Consider the following 27,529-nt stretch of genomic DNA (forward strand, 5'->3'; position numbering starts at 1 on the left):
AGGTTTGATCTTCTTGCAGTCCATGGAACTCTCAAGAGTCCCCTCCAGCACCATAATTCAAAAGCATCAATTCTTCGGCGATCAGCATTCTTTATGGTCCAGCTCTCACTTCCATACAGCACTACTGGGAAAACCATAGCTTTAGCTATACGGACCTTTGTTGGCAAGGTGATGTCTCTGCTTTTTAAGATGCTGTCTAGGTTTGTCATTGCTTTTCTCTCAGGGAGCAGGCCTCTTTTAATTTCGTGACTGCTGCCTCCATTTCTTCCCCTTCTATTTGCCAGGAGGTGATGGGACCTCTTACCTATATCTAACTGCATGTTAGCAGAGACATCTGCAAAGGGGATGTTGTTGTCATGGACTGGCTGGATGCAGAGGACTGGTGGGAGGCACTAGCTGGGGAACCCCCAACGGAGGAAGGCAATGAGTGGTCAGAGGGGGAAGATGGAGCAGACTGGGAGGAAGAGTTGAAGGTGTAACATTTGTTAATAGGTGGTGGTGGAGGAGGAGCCAGAAGCCAATTTGTTCAATATTCATTTTTGGGGGGATGCCTTAATTTGAAGGGGCCATTAATTATGATACGATACGATATCTTTATTGTCATTGTCCCTTGCGGAACAATGAAATTGAAAAACTACATAAAAACTACATAAAACTACCACGAAACTACATAAAAACTACATAAAACTACATAAAAACTACATAAAACATTCAAAAACCCCTAAAAACTCTAAAACCCCATTTTAAAATACACTATTTTAAAATACACTAATTAATGCTGGGGTCCTGGAGTTGTCCACAAATTGTGCTTGCTCTCTGTGTGTTCTGTACGCAAACCGACATGACAAAAACTGCAGACGTGGTGTTTTTTGGTTTTGTTAATTCTTGTTTATTCCAAAAGAATAATAATAATAAAAAGATGCGTCCATAGGTTTTTTTTTTTACGGCAGCAACAGAACTCTCAAAAGACTTGCACCACTCTTAGAAACATTATGTTGTCTTAATATCCATCTGTTAAATTATTACTTGTAACCAACAAGCTTCAAGAGGACAACTATGGAGAAGTGTGTATATGTGTTATTTTTTCAATAAGCAAATTGGGTGTGGTTTTCATTATAGGTGTACTCTCAGTAAATGCGTTTATTTGAAACGGCTATAGGTCAGAGGTCTGCTCCGGCGAAACGAAATTTGTTGGTATCAGGGAGGAAAATATACAACAAGAGAGCCTTATCAAGAAATGGACTTTAGAAGAAAACAATTAGCAACTCTGAAGATGGAGACCTGGCTTGAAGGATTAAGCAGGGAGGGCAGGAAGGGCAGTGAAAGTCATATTTAAAGAGAGAGACGCAGTCTCTGGTGGGTCATTTGAATTTCATCCGCAGAGTAATTTCCACGCTATTTAGCCCTATCCATGGCAGGAATAAAGAGGGCTAAACAGGTTATTAAACTGACAAAGTCATACAAGGGGTGGGGAAGGATTTAGCCATGTGGGCACGACATTTGATAAAATTCAATGATACGCTAGGATAGGTTAGTGACAAATGGGGGATTTTAAGTATTTACAGAAAGATAAGGTGCAGCTGATGAAATAAATGGTTGGACTATATATATATATATATATATATATATATATATATATTCAGAGTTCATGGTGTGTTGGAGATTACTTTTATAAACAGAAGACAGGATTAAAAAAGCAAAGCATGAGCTGAGCCAGTGTTATTCTCAACAGCAGTTGTAAATAATATACAGTTCCCTTGCCGCAGTCTCCCACCCATTTTTTTTTTTTTTTTGCCTAACATTTTAGGCATCATGGATTCATTATCAGTGAATGTGACCCAGCAGGAAGTGAGGGGGGATGAATGTGTTAACCCCTTAATTGGTGCTATTAATTGTCTAATTTATGAGCCGCAGATTAAATATATGGATTGTTGATCAGGTTTTCATCAAAGCTCTCCCCTGTGAGTGGTGTATTGTGTAAACCATATAGCTCCCTGGAATTAGGCGATATATATATATATTCCCACCTCAACAATTATTGCTGCTATTTTTAAAGCAAGAGAAACCACCATCAGGGCCGGCCCTACCGTTTGGCAGAAGGAGGTGTACCCCTCAAGAAAGAGGTGCTGGGCAGGCGGCATGGGATGACACTATTCCATCACCAGTGTTAAGGTTCAAGTGGCAGCCCAGCTGGCTTCTGCACATGGACCAGGGAGCGGGCACTCTCTTGTCCTTTGCCTCAGGCACCAAAATGTCTTGGCCTGGCCCTGACTACTTTCATTCAGTTGCCTCATAGCATCACACTTCTTTTAGTGCTCTGATTGATTTCTTAATCTGTTCAGTGTGTGCCACACAATTTATTAAAAACTTATTGGAAGTTCGCAATTACAGAGAGGTTACACTTCCTGGAATTCTGCTGTTTAGATGGAATCTTTTCAAGGTAAAATGTGAATACCTTACATGTCTACAAATTTTGGTATGAACAAATAAAAATGAAAGGGTGGTGGTGAGACTAAATGGAAGCCAACTGAATATATATGCAGGCATAGTTTATATTTGGCCTATGTGCACATTGCTTCTTCAACTAAGTATTCTATGTAACCAAATGAAGAGTGAAACTTAATGAAATCTGGCCATTTTGGACTCGGGATTCAAAAGCTTAGGTGCTTCCTAAGCAGGCCCCTTTCACAGAAGTAGACCCATTGGGTTGGGAAAGGCTCCCAGTGATGCAGTCCCATTCTGCTGGTCTGTTTATGTGACCATTCCAATCACAAAGGTGGGCCCTTCTCAGCTCGATGGCACCCGCCATCCCAACAGCTTCCTCCCAAAATAGAAAATGGTGTCACATGAGCAAATGGCTATGCCAGGACAGGGTGGGCAGAAGGAATCTACTGAGTGATTTGCAGTAGACACTGCATGTGTTTTGGAATCTCAGTAGCTTGACAAGTGCAACAACAAAAAAGCTTTCCACACCCTGAAGTGCAAGGCTGAACTGAAGGAAAATAAGAGGGAAGCCAGGAGTGGATTCTTGTGTGACATGGCAGTAAGCTCAGTTCCAGAGTTAAGCATGCATTCAGAGGTCCCTAAAAACTTAGTGTATGTCTGCCCCCACCCTGAGCCACTATTGTACAACTGGCTGGTGGACCATAAAAGCAAGGCTTAAGTTTTACCCACTGGTGGCCTACGTCACACAAATCCCAAAAGTGACTGAAATCAAATTCACTTAAACAATGGTGATAACATGCATAACTTCTTGTACATTTCTTTTATACTGGTGCAAAATAGCTGCATAAAAATAATGGACATACTGAAGACATTCAGCTGATGGGGTGCCTAGAACTATGGGAGACCTATTTACAAATACTTCCATTTTGCCAATCAAAGGTGCAATGGGACAGCTGGCCGTTTTCAAAATTTGACATTCAGGTAACTATCTAATGAGATGGGCCTCACCACCTATTTTCCACAAGGCCTCTCCTGCTTTTAACATCTGTGTGGCAGGCAGAATGTTGCTTCCTACAGCACGAAGATGCTGATTTGGAAAGAGGTTTCATGCCTCATTTCTGCCTATCATGCAGCTGTTAAAAGAAAAGATGGCAGCCTCAAACAAGAGTTATTTTTATTAGAAGCAAAGGAGAAGAGTTACCACTCTGAGTGACTGCTTTTCTATAGAGTGGAATTTATGTGCGGTACAATATGTAGCCAGTAAATGTAGTGACAGGTGGGTATTTGGCAGGGATAGAGCCTGTTGCCAGCCTGAGCCAGACTTCTTGCCCATAGTTCAGTTCCAGTAAGGCATCTCCAGTAACCACTCTCTCCAGGTATTTGTTCTCCTTCGTGTTTTCAGACCGAAAGCCCAGTTTGTCTATTCCGTCGACCACTAGGTAGCCTGAGAGGAGCGGGCTGTTTGATTCAATGGTGTATTCGAAGACATAAATGCCAAGGTATGGCACACGGAACCGTCCATTTGCTGGGACATAGGAAGACCCATAGTTGACATCCAGATTGTTAAATCGAATAGGGCCAGGAGTATTCATTCCGTAGGTGTGCGAAGCAAAAAAGGCCACCATTGGTGCATATCTGTAAGATCCTTTTGTAAAATCTGCAAGGGGGGGGGGAACAAACATAATGCAAAGATAAGCAAAGATAAGATAAGCACATTTGCTAGAACCGTTGGGTAAAGCTAGATGTTATGGCAATCATGGGTCTGCTATTGAAATTGCCAGACCAATGTGTATTTCTTTCCTATAACATCCAATGAAACTCAGAAATGAAGGTTGAGGAGACCTCGAAGTTGCAATATCCTAAAATTTCCTCTGACCCCAGCCAGCATAGCTAATGGTTAATAATTATAATAATTTATTATTTATATGCCTCGTATCTGACTGGGTCGACCTAGCCACTCTGGGCAGCTTCCAAGAAATGATAAAAACCACAATAAAACATCAAACATTATAAACTCCCCTGAGCAGGGCTGCCTTCAGATGTCTTCTAAAAGTCAGATACAGTGGTACCTTGGGTTACATACACTTCAAGTTACATACGCTTCAGGTTACAGACTCCGCTAACCCAGAAATAGTATCTCAGGCTAAGAACATTGCTTCAGGATGAGAACAGAAATTGTGCTCTGATGGTGTGGCGGCAGCGGAAGGCTCCATTAGCTAAAGTGGTGCCTCAGGTTAAGAACAGTTTCAGGTTAAGAACGGACCTCCGGAACAAATTAAGTTCTTAACCAGAGGTACCACAGTAGTTGTTTATTTCCTTGACATCTGATGGGAGGGCGTTCCACAGGGCGGGCGCCACCACCGAGAATGCCCTCTGCCTGGTTCCCTGTAAGCTCACTTCTCACAGTGAGGGAACTGCCAGAAGGCCCTCGGTGCTGGACCTCAGTGTCCGGGCTGAGCGATGGGGATGGAGACGGTCCTTCAGGTATACAGGGCCGAAGCCATTTAGGGGGTTAAAGGTCACAACCACTCATCCTTGGTTTAGCTGTTTTATGCCTGAGTAAGAGTCATAAGACTTGAAATACGTTGGGCTGATAAGACACCTTCTCCCTCCTCTACCTCACTGTGAACCCTGTCCTGCTGCCTGCCCCACAGCAGCCAATAGTACAAAGCAAAAAGGTGAGGAAACCAGCACAATGCTGTCATGTTACGGAGCGAGTGTAAGTACAGGCGAGCAGGAAGATCTACACGTAGGGCTGCTATTTTCGACGTTCACCCCACGTCTGCCATAACATCCAGATCTGCCTTTTGTTGTTTTCTCCTCAAGCGGAATTGCCTATTTAAATGGGATCAACTCTGTATTGCAGACACAGGGGTGGTTGTAAACTTTCCCCCCAGGCCTCCTGTCAAGTTCTCAAGAAGCTAAAGAAGAAAAGCGGAATGAATTCTTAAGTACTGTATAGAAAGCAATTTTCTCCACAATTAGCGTCAAACGCACCAATAGGAAAAAAAATGCTTCTTTTTTTCGGAAACAGCAAGGAAATTTCAGTCTTGACTGTGCTGCATTATTAAGAAGAAAAGCTTTCATGCCATTCTCTTCCCCCCCAATGGCTGTGTCACAGATTTTTGTAAATGTAACATGCTTGCATATGCCCAAAATTTTGCTCGCAAGCAAAGATTGGGGAGATTTGGAAGCTTAATAATAATAATAATAAATGGGGAAATAAAAATGTCCTTTGTTTCGTTTCCTTCACCCGTAGCATATAAACCAATGCCTGCATCACTGTAAAAAAATGATTGAGAAACGACAAAATTGTGGCTGAGAGAGGCATAAAACACAGATTTCATGTATTCCAAATGCAAATCTCAGCTTGCTCATTTTTATAGCAAGCGTCACTGTGATGCCTCAACTGAACATTTGTGGCCGAGCAGAGTCTACGTTGGTGCGAGAGCTCAAACCCAGACACAAATTCCTCCCATATTACAGTGGTACCTCGGGTTAAGAACTTAATTCGTTCTGAAGGTCCATTCTTAACCTGAAACTGTTCTTAACCTGAGGTACCACTTTAGCTAATGGGGTCTCCCGCTGCCGCCGCATCACCGCTGCGTGATTTCTGTTCTCATCCTGAAGTAAAGTTCTTAACCCGAGGTATTATTTATGAGTTAGCGGAGTCTGTAACCTGAAGCTTCTGCAACCTGAAGCATCTGTAACCCGAGGTACCACTGTATTTTTTTTGTTACAAATGTTGTAACTCGCTTAAGGGGCATCTCACAAATCACTTTGGGAGGGAGACATCTAATAAATTTGAGGGGAATGCCTAAAAATGGAAGATGTGAGTGTGATCAAACACAAGGTATCCCCACACTGGGCAACAGATTCCTCCATTGCAACATGTTGGAACAGATGACCGCCGTGGTCCCTTCCAACTCTACAATTCTATGATTCTACCCCCATCCCCAATGACTGCCCTGGGCAGCTGAGTCTGGAAGCTCCTCTTCTAATTTCCCAGAATGCCCCAGAATGATGCTTCATTGGAGTCACTGTGGGAAATGAAAAATGGCGGATCCATCGGAGGGCTCATGCCACTGACTGCTGCTTCTGCATTCAGGCACGTTTGCCAGAGCTGCCAAGTGATGAAGGAGGGACCCACATTGGAACTGACCCTGTCCTCATGAGACTGCCTGTGGCTCCCTTTTGAGTGTCTGCTCCGAGTTGTTGCTTGCACACTGTGCAAAATGGTCCAAAGGAGCTGAGCAGGAGTGCCAGCTTGGCTCCACGACCATGGGTGTCTGGGGACGTGTGTGCCATGCAGCGTGCATGGCTCTGGCACCAAAATTTGTGGGTGCCAGGCCCCTTCGTAGGGAATTTTGTGGGTGCTTGGGCACCAGGGCCCCAGGGAGCCAGCACCAATGGTGCTGAGAACATGTAACAAGCAACATGGTGAAATGATTACATTTCATAGCTGTCAACTTACAGATTTGAAAAGAAGGGACCAGCAGCCAAAATAAGGGATTTTCAGAACACAGGTATGTTCAGCTTCTGAGCCCCTCCGAGCCAAAGGCAGAAAGCCCAGCCAGCAGGCAAACGAAGCCTCAAGCGGTGGTTCCCACAGCGCAGCAACTCGGCAAAGGGGATGCAGCAAGGAAAACCACCGTCACCTCTCTACTGGGAAGCGCTGACCAAAGGCGAGTCCCCAAACAACGTGGCCGGGCACAAGGCATGCAAGCTCCACCCCCAGTCGTTCTTAGACTCCTTATTGGGTGAGCAACGCAGCCAAGCAGCACAGCTGGAGCCTCTTTCCTCCCTAGCCGGCAGGGAGGGAGGGAGAGGAGCTGCTTCCTTTGAAACCCGGGAAATTTAAGGGACATCATCAATAAGGGACAGCAGTGGGACACGGCGCTGAGATAAGGGAGTTTCCCGCCAAATAAGGGACGGTTGACAGCTATGTTATATTTGTCTAATCCTCTTTTAAAGCCATCCAAGATGCTGGCCATCACTGCCTCCTGTCGGAGCGAGTTCCATAGTTTAGCTATGTGCTGCATGAAGAAGGAATGAGTCTTTTTCAGAGATCCGTTTTACGCAGGTGGAGCCAACATGCATCTCATTGTACATAAACTAGTGCGATTCACACCTTTTCCTGAACTCATGAAGAACCACAGGCAAGAGGCACCAATTCCATTTTCTCCCCTCCTGAGGGAATGTGAGAAAGGAACTGCTGCCGCACACACAGACCTCAGGCTCGAATGTCCGTTGCCTTATTTATTTATTTATTTATTTATTTATTTATTTATTTATATTTTGAAATGGAAGGTGCAGCCTTAGTCAAACGCGTAATTTCCCAATAATGCAATTTCACAGCCTCTGTAACAAAAAAATTGCCAGCTTGCTCTGGCCTATTTATGATAGCGCTGCTCAGCTGACAACCATCTTGTTCAATCCCTCCATAGGGCTGCTTGCTATTATTATTTTTTATGGACAGGCTTGTGAAAGAAATCAAATTTTATACTTTGTGATGTGGGATGCATCAAAACGGGGGATTGCGGACTCTCATCATGAACCGAGTGCTTTAAAGGAGAGAGAGAAAGCCACGACTCTGCCACTGGGAAGCCTTTGTCGAGAGGAACTAGGAGAGAGAACTTGGGTCTCGTAATCTCTGATCTATAGCAGAAGAGGCACAGGCAAAGGGATGGCTTAGGTCGCACTTATACTCGCCTATACTTGTAGGAGCGTTTTCCGCCACCATCTTCGTGCTGCAGTTGGCTCCTCCGAAAGGATAACGGCAAGCGCAGACAAAGCTCTTCCTCTCATTGACACAGGTCCCCCCATTTTGGCACGGGGAGCTGCTGCAGCTCAGATAATCACCTGCATTGAATGGGAGAGAAGGACATGAAGGCACAGAAGCAAGGAGCTTTGCAAAGACTTCCAGATTGCAGCTTCCTACCCCATCTCTTCCCTAGCTGTATTTGAATCTCAAGTTAGAGGCGATATGGGGAGAAAGACAACCACCATTGTTTATTTGCATATAAATTACACCATTTCCCAGGATTGTGTGGTAGTGGTGTTTTTGCTTAATATTATTTGCCACTGGGGAATTTAGTCAGACACTGCTTGCTGCCACTGACTGGGTCTCGACTGGCTAATTGCTCCTCATTTCTGCCAATCCAAGGCATGAGGGAAGCACTCAGTCCCAGCCTCCATGTCCAAACATACTGTCAAATAGTATTTTATCCCTCATTTATATGCTACTTAGCGCTTTACAATCCTGCTCCCATTTTACAGATGGGGACCTCCCTTTCAGTCGCTTGCCCCAGGCCATGCAATTATCCTAGGGCAGAGCTGGAAGCATCTTGAAATTAAAGATTGGGCAAAGGCTCTCCCAGGCATAATATGCCACGTGAGGTGGGCATCTGTACATACAGAAACCTGAATCTTACCATTTGTGTACTTCAGCAGGAGGCTCTCAACACATGCAGGTGTCTGTGTAGAGCAGTGGTGGCCAAACTTGGCCCTTCAGCTGTTTTGGGACTACAATTCCCATCATCCCTGACCACTGGTCCTGTTAGCTAGGGATGATGGGAGTTGTAGTCCAAAAACAGCTGGAGGGCCAAGTTTGGCCACCACTGGTGTAGAGATAATGCATTAAAGACATGGCAGAGGTAAGTGTGCCACCTTAGAAACTAGCAAGTACTAAAGAGCTCCTATTCACAGGCAGCCCACCCTCTTTTGCCACCTGAGGAGAAAAAAAGAATGTACTGCTTCCTGCCCCCACACTGCTTCTATGCCCTGCCCTCTACTTCCTCCTCATGCCAGAACATACACATGCTTGCCAAACTCGGTGAGATTTCCACAAGGCTTCGATGCTCACCTCTCTGCCCCAGGAGTGGGGAAGACGAGTGGCAACATGGTGCGTTGGAATGTCCCCTCCGCATCACTGAGGGGTGGGGAAGACAACGCCACACACTGGAACGCTTCCAGTTAGAGGGGGCGTTCTGCTGGTGGCAGAAGTGGTGGGGCAGGTGGACCACCATCTCTTGCACTTCTGCTGCCTGAGGCAGCTACCTCACCCTACTTCAAAGGCCGGCCGGCTCTGCTTCTATCTGTAGGCCAGGTGTGGGGAACCTTCCATATGTTGGTGAACTACAACTACCATCATCCTTGGACGTTGTCATGCTTGCAGGGTCTGATGGGGGTTGCAGTTCATCAAGATCTGCAGGGCCAAAGGTTTCTCCCACCTGCCGTAGACTGAAGAGGTAAAGGGTACAGGGATCCCTGACCATTAGGTCCAGTTGTGGCCGACTCTGGGGTTGCAGCGCTCATCTCACTTTATTGACCGAGGGAGCCGGCGTACAGCTTCCGGGTCATGTGGCCAGCATGACTAAGCCGCTTCTGGCGAACCAGAGCAGCACATGGAAACACCGTTTACCTTCCCGCCGGAGTGGTACCTATTTATCTACTTGCACTTGGATGTGCTTTCGAACTGCTAGATTGGCAGGAGCAGGGACCGAGCAACTGAAGCTCACCCCATCGCAGGGATTTGAACTGCCGACCTTCTGATTGGCAAGTTCTAGGCTCTGTGGTTTAACCCACAGTGCCACCCACATCCCTACAGACTGAAGAGGTACAATCACAGTAAAACTTGATTATCGCTTGATTCTATGCCATGGATAAACCGGGCTGAAGTGTGAGGGACAATTCCCCTTTCCCCTTGAACTGTCCACTGTAAATCACAGCTCTCTGTCATCTGGGGATTAGACAAATTGAATTGCCGGAGACTATTCAACAATTCCAGCTCTTAAGAGTCCTACGCAGTGACAATAGGGGTATGCACATTCTTGCGATGAGATTGCCAAGTGGGCCAGCCTCTGAAACTTGAAAGAACGAAAGCCCAGGAACGCTCAAGAAGCAGGCTAGGTGTGGGGTGATGAAAAGGGTGTTTCAGAATAAGCACTGATTGCCGGCAGATGTGTGGAATTGCCTCTTTTCACAGGCACTTCATCGGCACTCTGAGCTATCTTTAATTTCCAGCCCAGTCATTTCAGATGCCATGGCGCTCCTCGGTCGCAGCACTTCGACGGTGATGGATTTGAGCTTGCCAGGCTGAATGCAAAGCTTTGTGCGCTTTGTGCAAAGTGGGGGGGGGAACCTCCCCCCACAACACACTGCTCCTGGGGGTAGACAGATGAGGTTTATGGACTGCAACACGCCAAGGAGTTTCTGTCCGACTTAAGTAATTATTTTCTCTCGCCGCTTTCCCCCCGCGAACACATTGCATCTCATCTATCACAACAATAAGGCTCAGGATAAAGCAATGTAGGAGTGCAGTTCGAGTGCCAAGAGAAGAAGAGGAAAAGCTGCCTCACTTAGCTTCATATTTAGGGTTTGCCCAGAGATTGGAGGAAATCAACATACACACCAGGTGCTACTGCATGTTCTCACTGTGGGGGCAAACCTAGGTTTGGACAGCATGGCTTCAGGCCACAGGTAAGGGTCACATAAACTGGAGATGGCTCATGTTAGCCTTGACCAAGCTTTTTCCTTCCAGATGTTTCAGATTACAGTGGTACCTCAGGTTAAGTACTTAATTCGTTCCGGAGGTCTGTACTTAACCTGAAACTGTTTTTAACCTGAAGCACCACTTTAGCTAATGGGGCCTTCTGCCGCCGGAGCACGATTTCTGTTCTCATCCTGAAGCAAAGTTCTTAACCTCAAGCACTATATCTGGGTTAGTGGAGTCTGTAACCTGAAGTGTATGTAACCTGAAGCGTATGTAACCTGAGGCACCACTGTACAAATCCCATCAACTCCAGCCAGCTGGGGTTGTGGCCCAAAACATCTGGAAGGAAAATGCTTGGTTAAAGCTGCCTGATAACAACAGCAGCAGCAACAAAAATCCCATCACATTTATGTATTTATGACATGCATATACTGCCTTTTCCTCCAAGGAGTGCATGGTTCTTGCCCCCCTCGTTTTATCCTCACAACGACCCTATGAAGTAGGTTAGGCTGAGGGGCAGTGGCTGGGTTGGACTGTCCTCACCTCACTGGCTGAAACCGTGGTCTCACAGGCCCTAGTTTGGCACTCTAACCACTACACAACACTATGGGGAAATTGTAAGCTAAATAATATCTCCTTGACATCATTCTGAGTCCCTTCTTCAGCTTATCCCCACTGTGACCTGTAGGACAGTCTTCCCTTTGAAGGGCTGTCCAGCCCAAGTCTGGTGTAAAGAAGAAGTACCAAAAGAAAGAAGTGTGAGGACTTTAGAACTGAACTGAGCAGGCACATGAGCCCCCTAGCCATTATCTTCCCCACTATGGAGATGTGCTGTATTTTACTCTTTAAATGACAGCCATCATTTCTAAGTTTGTAGCTATGCCTATACAGAAATAACTTTCTAAATTGGCTCCCACGCACATAGATTAGCATATGCAAGTTTTATGTAAATATCCACCCTCTTCACCAGCGATGCATTTCCTATTTTGTTGTGATACATAAATGTGCATTCTAGTCTCCTGCAAGTGTTTTCGAGTGCATGGATGAAGGAGTGGGGCAGGGACAACATGGTAAGGTGTCCTCTCTTCTATGAAATAGCCCAATATTTAAATGGATATGCAGGAATAGATTTTCCCTATGTCCAGTGTCAGAGACACGGGAGGACATGATGTCCCAATGGATGGTCCAGCTTTCTCCTTCTTCTTTCCCCCCACTTACTTGAGCCAAAAGAAAGACTCACTGCTGATGCTCTGTGAATTGAAACCTCAACGTCTGCGTCTCAGAAGGGCAATTTTCCAGGGAATTTGTTACACTCACAGAGATGGTTGCCCCTACACAGAGTTAATTTGCCTTCTATTTTAATGTGGGTGGGGACAGAAAAGGAAAAGATAGACCACCCACTGGCCACCTTGACTAGCAATAAAAATCCCCCCCTACCACCTGAAGGGAATCACAATGTGCGCCCTATTTATTTTGAATTTTATTAGTGGGGTAATGATGTGATGATTGAATTGAATGGGGGTAGTTAATAAAGGGAAATTGATTTCAGATTGATTTCTGGATGATCTCGGTGATAAATTAATTGAGTAAGAACTTATTTGGGTGATCTTATTGGGGTGCAAATCAATTTAAAGATTTGAGGGGAGTGATTTGCATGGGTAAGTAATTGGCTTCCCTTCTGTGAAATTCAAATTCTGCTAATTATTTTCAAATTTGCATTTAGATGCATATAAATTAGCACATGCAAATTCTATGCAGATTGGTGGTCCTCTTTTACAGTGGTGCATATCCTCTTTTTCGGGCGGTGTGTCAACTGCCACCCTAGGCAGCGCCCTAAAGCCACACCCCTGGCACTTGCAACTTCCATATGATAAAGAGATGAAGATATGATGAAGATAAAGAGAAACCCAAAACAGCGGTCTAGTTGTCTCTGTGGACGGAGATTAATTGTATACAATAATGTGAGTCCCATGTGAACTTCTAGCTCAGTGGGAATTTGAACCCTGGTCTCCCAGGTCCTAGTCTGACACTCTAACCACTGTACCACACTAAGGGGGTTGGCAGGGGGTTGGACTCGATGGCCCTTGTGGTCTCTTCCAACTCTATGATTCTATGATTCTATGATTCTAAGGTGAATTTCCTTTACATTTCCTTTACATCATTTGAAGCCCTCTTTGGCCTATCCTCTCCTGCTTTTCAGGGGGAGTGAGAAACCAAAAAAGGGGGTGAGGAACCATATCTCAAGACAGCCCAATGAAGATTGAGCATGCTCAGTAGCCATTGAATGCTACTGGCTGTGTGTGTGTGTGTGAGAGAGAGAGAGAGAGAGAGAGAGGTGGTGGTGGGGGATGAGTGTTCAGACCCCTGGCCGCTCACTTGTGGGGTGCCTCAGGGTTCTGTCCTCTCCCCCATGCTTTTCAACATCTACATGCAGCCGCTGGGAGCGATCATCAGGAGGTTTGGGCTGGGTGTTCATCAGTATGCAGATGATACCCAGCTCTACCTCTCTTTTAAATCAGAACCAGTGAAGGCGGTAAAGGTCCTGTGTGAGTGTCTGGAGGCGGTTGGAGGATGGATGGCGGCTAACAGATTGAGGTTGAATCCTGACAAGACAGAAGTACTGTTTTTGGGGGACAGGAGGCGGGCAGGTGTGGAGGATTCCCTGGTCCTGAATGGGGTAACTGTGCCCCTGAAGGACCAGGTGCGCAGCCTGGGAGTCATTTTGGACTCACAGCTGTCCATGGAGGCACAGGTCAAATCTGTATCCAGGGCAGCTGTTTACCAGCTCCATCTGGTACGTAGGCTGAGACCCTATCTGCCTGCGGACTGTCTCGCCAGAGTGGTACATGCTCTGGTTATCTCCCGCTTGGACTACTGCAATGCGCTCTACGTGGGGCTACCTTTGAAGGTGACCCGGAAACTACAACTAATACAGAATGCGGCAGCTAGACTGGTGACTGGGAGCGGCCGCCGAGACCATATAACACCGGTCTTGAAAGACCTACATTGGCTCCCAGTACGTTTCCGAGCACAATTCAAAGTGTTGGTGCTGACCTTTAAAGCCCTAAATGGCCTCGGTCCAGTATATCTGAAGGAGCGTCTCCTCCCCCATCGTTCTGCCCGGACACTGAGGTCCAGCTCCGAGGGCCTTCTGGCGGTTCCCTCACTGCGAGAGGCCAAGTTGCAGGGAACCAGGCAGAGGGCCTTCTCAGTGGTGGCGCCCGCCCTGTGGAATGCCCTCCCATCGGATGTCAAGGCGATGGACAACTACCTGACATTCAGAAGACATCTGAAGGCAGCCCTGTTCAGGGAAGTTTTTAATATGTGACATTTTAGTGTATTTTTTATCTCTGTTGGAAGCCGCCCAGAGTGGCTGGGGAAACCCAGCCAGATGGGCGGGGTACAAATAATAAATTATTATTATTATTATTATTATTAGAGAGAGAGAGAGAGAGAGAGTAAGTAAGAAATGGATGAGTTGGAACAGGAATGAAACAAAGTGTCTTGGACGCGGTCATTGTGGATTGACTGGAACACTGATCAGGAGGATTTCATACTGCAACATTTTGTTGCAGGTTCCACTTGTTCTACAAACTAATAAGGAGTTTATCCTCTACATAGAATCATAGAATTGTAGAATTGGAAAGGACCTTGAGGATCATCTAGTAAGGTTTTGGGCTAGCAAGGCCAGAGCTCAGGGATGATGGGAGTTGTAGTCCAACAACATCTGGGGACCCACAGGTTGAGAACCGCTGATTCTAGTCCAACCTTCTGCAATGAAGGGATATGCAGCTGTTCCATATGGGGATCGAACCTGCAACCTTGCCATTATCAGCACCACGCTCTAATCAACGGAGCTATCCGGGCTCTTGTGGATCTTTATACAGCCAAAATGCTGCCATCCTCTTTAGTAGTGTGTGTGGCAGAAAACGGAAAGGGGTGTGTGAGAGAGGACAAAAGTAATCAGAAAGGAGCTCAGACAACGTAGAATGTTGTCTGGTTATTGGGGATGGAGTAGGGTTGCCATATTTCAAGAAGTAAAAAATTCATACACAAAAGTTGAGCTTTTTGAGGGGAAGTTGCAGGGTATGCTATGTGCATCGTGTGGCGATGCCTTGAGGCCACCAGTGTGCCACATATCAGCTCTGTGTAAATAAAAGATCCACATTGCCTCTGTCTCAATAGTCTGTGAACCAATGTAATAATGATGGGAAGCTATTTCAATTTGTTTCAGGATGGCCGAACGGCTTATTTTTGTCCATCACCTAAGGGGACCTAAGGACTGAATGAGCAGGGATGGCATGTACTGCCCTCTCTCCCACTGACAAGAGTTCGGTTTGGGGAGGGCCGCTGGTACTGCAGCAATAAGAAGTTGCTGCTCTTGTAGCTACTCCATTTTCTCCGAGACAGACTCAGTGCTTTCCCTCTGCGCTAAATTGCACACAACAACAAAAACCCCTTTCATCTGTCTCCTGCCCTATTGCACTGAATTTGCAAAGTTGAAGCATGAAGAGTCAAACTGAATTAGGGTAACGATCAATCTCTTGCAATTAAAACTCAGAGTGCAAAAGACGTTCACAAAGGCGCTTTGGCACCGAACAACAACAAAGCAACAGTGGATGCCTCGGTGTTTGGGACGCCACCGGATGCGGTTGGCATTTACAGCTAAACATTTTTGAGAGCCGGCATGGCATATTGGGTAGCCTAGGACGGTGGGAGACCAGGGTTCGAATCCCAACTCAACCACGATGCTCACTCAGCCTAATCTACCTCACAGGGGTGTCATGGCAAGGATAAAATGGAGAGGAGGAAAACCATGTAGACTCTTTGGCGGAATAGTAAGGCACAAATGTAAGAATGAATAAATATTTTGTGGCCTCCAATTCCCCCAGAAGGCTTGTTGGGTTTCTAGAGACTCAGACTATGGGAGTAGAAGGGGGGAAGGTTTAGGGGTCAGAGCAGCAGGTGGTTTAGAAAGCCTGGAGACAAAAAAAATATATATGGAAAAAGAAAACTCAAGCCTTTCCCTCACACTGACCTCCAATTGCTATCTTTCTCCCTATATGTCCACCTCTCCTTCTCTCAAAGAGAAATAGACTAACGCTGGAAGAAAAGCTGTGAAAATGGGTTACCTTAGAGATGGGAGAGAATGAAGATGGGCAATTAGAGTGTCCATTTTGGCCTCACCAAAAGAGAAGACACCAATTTACATAAAATGTGCATGTGTTAATTTATATCTATCCATGCAATCATTAGACACAATGTACTAGAATTTAAATAGATATACACCTCAGCATAGCAGGAAAGTGTGGACCTGTATGTGCCTGCTCAGTCTGCTGCCCAGGTGCAAGCTGTTCATGGGAGACTTTAGGGTCACATTCAAACCATACATTTAAATCACTGTGATGCCACTTTAAACAGTTGTGTCTTCCCCCCAAAGAATTCTGGGAGCTGTAGTTCATTAAGAGTACTCACAGAAGAATCTGAAGAAGTGTGCATGCACATGAAAGCTTATACCCAGAACAAACTTAGTTGGTCTCAAAGGTGCTGCTGGACAATTTTCTTATTTTCTTATTTATTTTGACTGTGTCAGACCAACACGGCTACCTACCTGAATCTAGAACCACAGAGTTACAGTTTACAGAGTGGTTTAAGAATCAATCTTCCTTCACAGGGAATTCTGAGAAGTGTAAGGTAAAGGACCCCTGGACGGTTAAGGCGACTATGGGGGTATGGCGCTCATCTTGCTTTCAGGTGGAAGGAGCTGGCATTTGTCCACAGACAACTTTCCGGGTCATGTGGCCAGCATGACTGGTCACTACTGGTGCAATGGAACACCATGACGGAAGCCAGAGTGCACAGAAACACTGTTTACCTTCCCGCCACAGCGGTATCTATTTATCTACTTATACTGGTGTGCTTTCAAACTCCTAGGTTGGCGGGAGCTGGGACAGAGCAACGGGAGCTCACTACATTGTGGGGATTCAAATGCCGACCTTCCGATCGGCAAGTCCAAGAGGCTCAGTGGTGTAGCTCTGTAAGGAGAATAGAGTCTTCTAACAACTCTCAGCATTCTGACCAAACTACAGCTCTCAGGATTTTTTTTTTGGGGGGGGGGAAAGGCACGACTGTTTCAAGAGGTGTTGTACCAGAGGCATTACTTGTGCCCAAGATTTGGGGGGTCCTGCACGTGTCGTGTGAGTGTGACATCGTGCGCATGACGCTTGATGCATGTGCGATGTTGCATCAGAGGAAGGAATGGGGAGCGCAGAGGGTGTGTTTGCAGGCTGGAGGCTGGTGTGTTTGGGGCCCCTCGATATTGGGGGGGGGCTTGGCCTCCTGTCAGCAAATATTGAGGGGGGCAAAGCCCCTTCCGTCCCTGCCTCCTGCTTCAGCCCACCAAACCATCTCACGTTTCCCTGAACCCCCATGGAATTTCTGCTCCCATTTTTATTTCTGATGGAATCGTCTGACATCTCTATCAGGGCAGTGCTCTGCTTATAATGCCAACTGGGTTCCCCTCCCCCCACCCAGGGTGGTGGGGAGCCTGATATCAGTTCCTACCATGTAGTAAAAGTGGGAGTGGGAGAGTGTCAGACCGGCTGAAGAGAGAGGTGGTTTTCTTTGCCTTAAAGCTTTTGTTGACCCATCGAGGGCCGGTCCCCTCGCCTCCCTGCCCCCACCATCCCCACAGCAACACCACCTATAGCAACAGCAGCAGAGTGTTGGAGGAGATCACCTCCTCCCCTCTCAGTTTGCCAAGGTAAAGCTCGGAATTGTCATCGGAGAGGGTTCTTTTTATTCTCTGCTGTCGCTGCTGAAATTTTTAATGCTGCATTATGCATTCTACTTTGTGGTTTAGAATTGTACCTTTATATGGTTTTTTTTTATTGTTACCGTAAGCTGCTCGGGGTACTTGGTTAATGGGTGGCACATAAATACTATTAATTAATGAATGAATATGTAAATCTTGGGCTGCTCTCTGCTGGCAGTGTGGCTGGGGAATTAGAGTGGAAAAACGCTGAGGGGAAGGGGTTGGGAGAGAGAGAGCAGAGAAAGGGGAATCTCCACCTGTTTAAACTAGGCTAGGTGGTGCAATAGACAGCAGGTGTCTGTTGAAGCAGGGGAGAAATTGCTCAGGAAGGAACCTGAGTGGTGTGTTCCTCCTGTGACAGTTTCTTCAGGTATAGCCCTGCTGCAAGAGACAATGGAGAGGGGGTGGCAGGAGGATGCTAAGATTGGAGGGGTTTTCACCCACTCTTCCCTTTGTCTGAGAGTTCTGACTAAAGCCCAGAGAAAGCTGGAAGTCTGGTATAAGAATTCCAGATTGATAATTTGGCAAGTCTGGCATGACTTGTTGGCATCTGTCTGTCTTGGGTGCCCATGGAGTGTGTCTTCAGGGGTAAAGTCAAACAGCTGCGAAAGCAGCACCGAAATGCCCACCCTGGGGTGCAAGCCTGGATAGTGTGTATGAAGGTCCTGGGCTTCCCAGATGACTCACGGATGTGGTCCAAAGGAAAGCAGAGCAATATGTTTGGCACTAGTTTAGCTGCAGGAGTTGCAGGAAGGAGGCGTACAAGGTGCCATCTAACCATCTCAGGTAGGTGCACTCGCTCACAGAGTTAGAGACATAGCAGTAGCAGTCTACTCAAAAGCATATAGCATTCTTGAGCTCCACCATGACTGCCTATTGCTAAGGTAAAGGTAAAGGGACCCCTGACCATTAGGTCCAGTCGTGACTGACTCTGGGGTTGCGGTGCTCATCTCGCTTTATTGGCCAAGGGAGCCAGCATACAGCTTCCGGGTCATGTGGCCAGCATGACTAAGCCGCTTCTGGCGAACCAGAGCAGTGCACGGAAACGCTGTTTACCTTCCTGCCAGAGCGGTACCTATTTATCTACTTGCACTTTGACGTGCTTTCGAACTGCTAGGTTGGCAGGAGCAGGGACCGAGCAACGGGAGCTCACCCCATCGTGGGGATTCAAACTGCCAACCTTCTGATCGGCAAGTCCTAGGCTCTGGCTAGCCAGCTCCAAAAGCTCATGGCCCTTTTCCCTTCTCTGCCCATATTTTAAGACATTCAACCTGCTCCTTTCAACCTTTACCTTACAAGTTAGTACAACTTTCTCCCCCAATGGGCCATGAGAGTTGATTAAGGAAGCACTAATATGTAACCGTAAACCAGCAGGCTATGCAAGAACGCAGGGCATGGGGGTAAGCAATGTAGATATTATTGAACTCCAATTCCCATCAGTCTCAGCCAGCACAGCCAATGATCAGGAATGATGAGAGTTATAGTCCAACAAAATCTGGAAGGCACTGTGCTGGCTCCCCTGACCTAGAGAAAGGAACACATTCTTTTCACTTGGATAGCTCAGTTGATTAAAGCATGGCGGCGATAAAGCGGTTTGATCCCCGTATATAACAGCTGTATATTCCTGCATCGCAAGGGGTTGGGCTAGATGATCCTCAGGGTCCCTTCCAACTCCACAATCCTATGAATCTATGAACAGAATAGCATATTCTATAAACACTGTAACAATTCATTGGGCCGTAGGTCATTGGTGAAGTACAGTGGTACCTCAGGTTAACTACTTAATTCATTCCGGAGGTCCGTTCTTAACCTGAAACTGTTCTTAACCTGAAGCACCACTTTAGCTAATGGGGCCTCCCGCTGCTGCCGCACCGCCGGACCCCGATTTCTGTTCTCATCCTGAAGCAAAGTTCTTAACCCGAGGTACTATTTCTGGGTTAGCAGAGTCTGTAACCTGAAGCATATGTAACCTGAAGCGTATGTAACCCGAGGTACCACTGTACATGATTTTCAAACAGAAAAGCACAGATTCCACCCCTGTCATCTCCAGTAAAGAATGTCAGGTATCAGTTGTGAAAAAAGACTCCTACGTGAGATCCTTGGAAACCAATAAGGAATACTGAGCTAGATGGACCAGCGGACTGAGGTAGCTTCATATTTCGACTCCCACTTCCCACTGTCCTGGAAATAATCTTTGTCACATATATGTGTTGAATGAAATACTGCCTGTTGTGAAGGAGCAGCTTTGGCTGGAACACGGTAAAGTTTCGCATGGAAAGATGCTGTTCAGCCCACAAAAAAGGCCGAGGCACTTCATCCACACAGCTGCTGACTTCTGCTGTTTCACTGCTGCGCAGAAAATGCTTCCAGCAGTTTAAGGCAGAATGAGTAAGCAGCGAGATATGAAATAAAGTGGAAACATTATTGAAGCCCCAATCCACTTTAAACTTCCTGCATGCTTGATTATCAGATGAACTGCAAGCACTTGACTCGAGGCATGTCTTGAGCGTGTGCACTGAGGTGGAAGGAATGGAAATAAAGAAAAAGATGACGGGGGACATAAAAGAATAAAAATGCCTTTGCCGTTCACCAATTTACCTTATTGTGCACAAAACAATGTCATTTTGTCAAAGGCTTCTCTCCTGAAATATCGTTTTAAATTTGATCTCAGATTATTTGGTTGGTATAAAAACTAGTGCTAATTTGGTCTGGATTGACCTGGATTCCATATTTCCACAGTCCTCTTGCAAAGCGCACTCAATCCTTTCCTACTAAATTAGGGACCTGGATGCAAATTCCATCCTTACACTCCATAACAATTTGACTAGATTTCCCCAGAGCACCACGGAACAATGCGCTGTTCAGCCACAGTGAATTAACTGTACGCTGTTCCTTAAGCACAACCCACCTTGCACTTCCTCCACTTCCTCTGTTCCCTTGGCGAGACCCTTCTGCAGGCTTACATCAAGAGTCCTGCCACAAACAGCACTTAATTTACCAACCCCTGTGTGAAGCCTAATTTCTGCCGTCACCATTCAACAGAAGACACAGAGATTCCACAGGACCGAATGGTGCAATGGGGCGATCCCACGGAGTTGCCCTCCCGACAGCGATGCCAATGTCACATGCAGGAATTGTGGGCCCCCCACCTTTTCACCATTCCCATAAGTGACAGTGATGGCAGCTCTATGGGGCCATCTAGATTTGCTGGGGATTTGAACTTTGGACTTAACTGGATTCAAAATGGTGGTGGCGGCGTGACGTGCTTTATGTGTACTAGTTATGGCCTCTGCCAGCAAGTTCCAAGTGGACCAGGGGATGCAATGTTTTCACGCCCTCCTGGGAGGAAAAACATTTGCACCCAGTGTAAATTACAGCTTTGGCTTCCAGGGCTCTCTGCTCATGTGCAGAATCTCATTCTCCGCACCCAGAGCATTTGAAGAACATAATATTTGATTCTTATAGCATCCAAGCCATGCAGTTGGGAAGGGCCATGGTTCAGTGGCAGAGCACAGGCGCTGAATGCGAAAGGTCCCAGGTTCACACCTTGACATCTCCACATGGGACTGAGAAGGACTCTTGCTTGAAACCTTCGACAGTCATTGTCAACCAGTGTCAACAATACTGGCTTAGATGGACTACCCATAAGGCAGTGGTTCTCAACCTGTGGGTCCCCAGATGTTGTTGGACTACAACTCCCATCATCCCTGAGCTCTGGCCTTGCTAGTTAGGGGTGATGGGAGTTGTAGTTCAACAACATCTGGGGACCCACAGGTTGAGAAAGGCTACCATAAGGCATCTTCCTATGTCCCTACACAAATCCGTGTGGATAAGTTGCAAGTTTGGGCAACGTCACTAGTAGTAATATTAAAAAGCCTTACCTGCTTCTGAAGCAGTGTCTGTGTTTCTCTGCATTCGTCCAGCCTGGTTTGCAGTCGTGCTCACTGGGATCTTTTTCACTGGCGGTGGCTTTTTAGAAACAGGAGGAGTTGCCTTCAGACGTTTGGTAAGAGTGTCCACTGCCTCATCTAGGGACTTGTCTACATACCAGGTTAGATTGGATAGGATTGTTCCTGCTTTGACCTCCAGCATGGATTCTGTGAGCTCTTGCAAGCCTTTCTGAAAAAGCAAGTTGTCTGGATGAGCGGCTTTCACTAACCTGGGGATGCTGGCATTCATTCCCTTCAGGCTTCCGGAGACAACCTCACACAAGCTCCGTGCTTCATAGGCAGTCTTGTTTAACACAGGGATGGTCACAGAGAAGCGTATGGATTTGGCTTCTAGCGCCCTGATTCTGGAACTCAAGGCCTGAACCTGAAGAGAGATCACTTTATCCTTTTCCGTGGAAGCAGCTTTGATGTTTCTTACTGTGATGCAGTTGTTTGCTAAAAACTTGGTTATTTTTGCTTCCACTGCTGCCAGGCGACCTTCATAATCTTCATGTTCCTGAGTGGAGCGTGACCCCTTTCCATCCAGGTGGCCAATGTCATGATGATGCTCTTGCAGGTTTAATGTTGCATTTAGATTATGGCGAACTATGCTGAGATCACCAGATGATGAAGAAGAAGAATGGATGGCATTTGAAGTAAAGACACCTTTCCTGTTCTCATTGACTAGCACCTGAAGGGATTCATTCATCTCTTGAAACCGAGGTATTAATGTCAATATGCTTTCCATCTTCTCAGCGCTACTACAGCAGGCCTTTGTTTCATTCTTCATGGTACTCAATGTTTCTTTGAGCACATAGTTATCCTGGATAGTATCAATGGCACTGTTGATAACCATCATGGTCTTGTTTAAGCCATCCTCCATTAAAATGAAACATTCATTAATACGCCTCTCAGAGATTTCATTGTAAGCCTGAGCCTCATCTTTAAGCTCCTTCTTGCTTTTGACGAGTTCTTCAGTGGCGGAACTTAGTCCTGCCACAACACTGGTTAAATTTTCCAGCTTTCTGCTTATAGCGTCCATTGCAATCTGTTGCTCATATTCTGATGTAAGGCTGAAGGGAACCCCTTGCTCAATCAAAGGCTGGAGGATCTCCATATCGTAACAGAGGTCATTAATTTGCTCGTTCATCTTGTCCATCTTATCATCCAAGGGAAACACAAGGTTCTCCATGCTTTTATTTAAGGAGTGCATGTTCTCTTCCATGCCCTTCAGTCGTGTTTGGAAGTCCCGCCGGCATTTGGACAATATGCTGCTGCACTCTCCATGTAAGTTATCTCTCTGGATCTCCAACGCTACGGTGAGGTTACTGATCTTGCTGTCTTGGACTCTGAGGTCATCATAGAGCTGCAGAACCATCAGACTCTGTGTTTTCACTTTCTCATGAAGACCAACCATGTAATCTGTAAGATTATCGGTTATGGAGTTCCCTGCTGTTGGGATGTTCTGGTCTGAGATCCGCTCAGCTGTCAACAGCTGTTCATGAACTTCTTTCATTTGAGTCAGAGTCCTGTTCAGAGATTCATAGTATATGTTGCTCCTTGAACTTTGATGCTCCAAGGCCGCTTCTATAGACCTCTGATGTTCCTGAAGGTCTTCAATTGGTTTCTCACATGTAATGCTTATATCCTCTTCAATATGGAGGATCTGGGTCCTTATATCTAGGATTTCCACCCTCGTGGGCCTGCTTTCTATCTCCCCAGCCAATTTGTTGTGAGAAGCATTCAAGCTTTTGATCATTTGTTTGATGTTCTCAAGATCTGCAGACAGACCAGACGTAATCTTGAAAATCTGGGCCACTGTCTCTTGTGTTTCACTCTGGGATGCTTTTATCTGCTCTCTTACAATTTCTTTGACTAGCTCAGCAATGCTTTTGGACTTGAGATCTAGAGAGGGGGAAGACACAATGCCTTAATAAATAAAGAACAGGTTGGAGGGGGGAAAGGAAGCAAAAATTCAATACTTAAGCATTATGTATGTATCTATGTTTGTATAACAATCACACTCTCCCCACCTCTTATGCGGTGGATTATTTCAGTTGCTGAATCTCAAGAGGGTTCTGTGTTTGAATAGTGCTTGTGCTAGTTGCTCTCATCCTTTTAATCAGTTTTGCTGTCCTGAGGGAGAAGCCATAATATGCTGTTCCCTGCAATTATACACTACTATGACAAGGTGAAATGTAACCATGGCTTCTAGCTTAGTAGACCATAGATTTAAAAGACCTATCACTCAGGCAGATACACCGTTAACTTTCCAGGAAAACAGTGGACTGTCAGGAAGACAGCAGAGGCTCTCAAGATATTTTAATTGTCAGCCCCCTAATTAGCACTGAAAGCACCTCCTGAATTTTGTTATTTCGAAGTGAAAAGGAAAACAGAGCTAGTCTGCCCTGCCTTTTTCAAGAGGGTGCAAGTGAACTTTTTTTTTGGGGGGGAGCATGCAGTAGCATCCTATAATGCCTTAAAGGCAGACACATTTTTTGTGGCCCAAGATTGAATAGGTTGGAATTTACTTATTAGATCAGGTGTCACCAAGCCAGTGCTTGTGGACCCCATGGTGTTGCCAAACTCTTCCACTGTGCTCCTGGGCAGGTGCCCCAGACTCTGAAATTTCATTAAAAAATATATATATATAAATAAATCAAGTCTCTAGCTCTCCTAGAAAGAAAGTTATGGGGCAAAATGTGCAGGCACCTTCTAAGCAGTGATACTGGTACTGAATACTGAGGAATGTTCCCTGCTGCTGTTGGACAACAACAGCATCAGTGTGCATGCACACATGTGTAAAACAAATATTTTGTGTTCTCTACAAGCAGGACCAGCAGGTCACAGCTGACTTCTCAAGGTGAGCATAAGGTTGTCAGTGACGGCTGTCTCTTTAATGTCGTGTGATGCCACCACTACCCCAGCTGCAATTTTGTGGCTGGCGCCCCCAGTACTCTCTCAAAATGCACCCAGCATTCCACAAAGGTTGTCAACCCCCGTGTTATTATGGGTCTGATGAAGCATGTTCCAGACTACAAAAGGCTGTGACCCAATAAATTTCTTAAGATGCCACAGCTCGCAAGCATGGCTAATGGGCAAGGTAAATTGTAGCCCAAGAAGATCTGGTGGGCATTACATTGGCATCTCCTGCCATACCACAATGACTCTCCGCTGGAAAGTGGCAATGAAGCAGCAGTGGCAGGAGCAATATTATCCCCCACACCTCCAAAGGTCAACAACTCCATACTGAAGAATTAGAAAGCCATATTAGAAGGAATAAGGGATGAGCGCTCGGCACATTTCACTATTCCCTTCTACGTGTGGGCTGAAACAGGGGGCAATGACTGTAGCCATCTTGAATATTTAGTTTCTGAGTATGAGTGACAAGCACCTGCAGTGCTCATATTTAGTTAAATGCAACAAAGCAGTGACAGATGTATGTATTTATATACACTTTTATCCACCCTGTGTGGAAAACCCTCTTCAGTTGGCGTACAGAGTACACAACAAACAAGTATAATTTAGATGAATTAGCTTTGATTTAGAAAGGCATCTGAGTTCAATCTCTTCGGCTGCATCTTTAATACCAATGATTATGGGTTAAAGTGACAACATGGTTGAATAGCAGTTTTTTAAATTAATAATAATAATGAATATGCTCTATCACATGGAAAAGAAAATGCAAAACAATGTATATCCATCTATATCTTTCATCTATGATCTATCTATTTGTCTATCTAGGCATTGGTGTACAAAGCCATATACAGCTTGGGACCAGAATACTTTAAATATCCTCCCACTCCCAACATACTCAACTGATTGCTGCATTCTGCAGTACAAAACACCCTTCAGATACCACCACAATTCCACACGATACTGAAATTGGAACTTTTGGAAGTCCCTTCCACTTTATATCCGACAGAAGCATTCTCTATTCCATTTTGGCATCTGCTAAAGATGTTCATCTTCTCAATGGAGGTCTATCCCAGCTGATATCTAAATTTGATTTTATGTAGGTGCTGTTGTTTTATTTGCTTTGGGGTGCTTTTTTATAAAAATGTTGTTATAGATGTAACTGTTTAATATACATTTTAATTATACTGTAAATCACTTAGGGATGCTTCATGGGAAATATTCTACAGTACACTAAGTAGAAATTGAGGTTTTAAGCTGGTATAATCATTAGTATAACAACATGACCAAAAAAAAATCGCAAACTTTCACCTAACCTGAGGCCGAAAAAGAAAAGGGGAAGAAAGAGAAGGTTTAACTAATCAGAATACAAGGAGGGATTTGTGACAGGAATTGCATGTGACCACATGATGTCGAAACAAAGACTTGTCTTGTGGGGGTCAATTAAAGAATTCCCTCATCTCTTGCCAAATCCTAAATCAGTGCTAATTGGCTAAAGAAACTTAAACAATCACTAATTGTTTAACAGAGTAAAAGCCACCCTGAACTAAAATGAAATAATCTCCTCAGAAGATTATGTTTCTGTGGGGCTCTACAGGCAGAAAAGCTCTGAAAGATGAGAAGAATTACATTAAAACCCATAACTTTGTACTTGTTTACTTATCCTGCTCTCCTCTAACAAAGTGTTCAGTGTTTAGACAGCCTAGATTTATAAGACCCTTGGCCCAATTCTCCTTATTCCGAAACATTAACCCGAATGCAAGTACAGCAAAATATTTCAGCTGACAAGTGTAACAAAGCGCACAAAGGAAGGCAGGAAACTTTGAGCTCAGTGTCTGAAAGGGAAGCTTCATGGTGCTCCAAGGGCTCCAGGCACTTCACCTCAGTAATTCTTACAGCAGCTTATGAAGTAGGCTGCTGTTCTTGCCCCCATATAGGCTGAGGTAAAGTGGTTTGCCTGAGGCCACCCACTGAGTTTGTAGCTGAGGTAGCATCTGAACCAGAACTCCCCAGACATCAGTTGGATATATTGGGACTGAGATGATACTTAAGATATTCTGGACCCAAGTTGCATAGGGCTTTGTACACCTATCTGTACACCCAGGAGTTTTTCCCGACTCCAGCAGTAAACTCCATCTGTAGACTATGGAAGTGAGAGCTGGACCATAAAGAAGGCTGATCGCCGAAGAATTGATGCTTTTAAATTATGGTGCTGGAGGAGACTCTTGAGAGTCCCATGGACTGCAAGAAGAGCAAACCGATCCATTCTGAAGGAAATCAGCCCTGAGTGCTCACTGGAAGGACAGATTGTGAAGCTGAGGCTCCAATACTTTGGCCACCTCATGAGAAGAGAAGACTTCCTGGAAAAGACCCTGATGTTGGGAAAGATGGAGGGCACAAGGAGAAGGGGACGAAAGAGGACGAGATGGTTGGACAGTGTTCTCGAAGCTACTAACGTGAATTTGATCAAACTGTGGGAGTCAGTGGAAGACAGGAGTGCCTGGTGTGCTCTGGTCCATGGGGTCACGAAGAGCCGGACACGACTAAACGACTAAACAACAATAACAGACTCCAGCAGAGGCAGAGCAGCTTGGGAATAAGACCCCCCCTCCACCACTACCACCCATATCAGGAGATACCTAGACTTATTTCTGTGCCAAAATGAATTTGTGTTCTCTGCCCTCACCCTTTCTCTAACACGCTGACAACTCAGCATGTGACCTGGGCCCCTTCTACACCATACATTTAAAGCACTATGATACCACTTTAAAGAGTCATGGCATCCCTCAATGAATTCTGGGAGCTGTAGTGTGTTAAGGGGGCTGAGAGCATGTCATCTGAAGCATGTGGCAATGGAGCAAGCAGCCATGGAATGGCAAGGAACAAAGCCAGCCTCTTTTGTCTGTTTCTTGCAGGTGGCAGATGTGCTCC

The 27,529-nt window shown here is 45.7% G+C and overlaps 1 protein-coding gene across 2 annotated transcripts in view; it reads right to left on the reverse strand.

Annotated features, from left to right (window-relative positions):
- Positions 1–1,129: 1,129 nt before the first annotated feature.
- Positions 1,130–27,529, reverse strand: part of MMRN1 (multimerin 1) — a 72,097-nt gene continuing 45,697 nt past the window's right edge. For both annotated transcript variants that reach the window (XM_081876646.1, XM_081876645.1), the window contains exons 6-8: positions 21,635–23,587; positions 8,158–8,307; positions 1,130–4,102 (exon numbers count right to left, since the gene is read on the reverse strand). In XM_081876646.1, coding sequence (XP_081732772.1) covers positions 3,681–4,102; positions 8,158–8,307; positions 21,635–23,587 — 2,525 coding nt within the window. In that variant the 3' untranslated portion in view covers positions 1,130–3,680. The remainder of the gene's footprint in view (positions 4,103–8,157; positions 8,308–21,634; positions 23,588–27,529) is intronic.

This window comes from Podarcis erhardii (assembly GCF_964252035.2).
Source record: "Podarcis erhardii genome assembly, chromosome: 9".
In the NCBI taxonomy this organism is placed as follows: domain Eukaryota; kingdom Metazoa; phylum Chordata; class Lepidosauria; order Squamata; family Lacertidae; genus Podarcis; species Podarcis erhardii.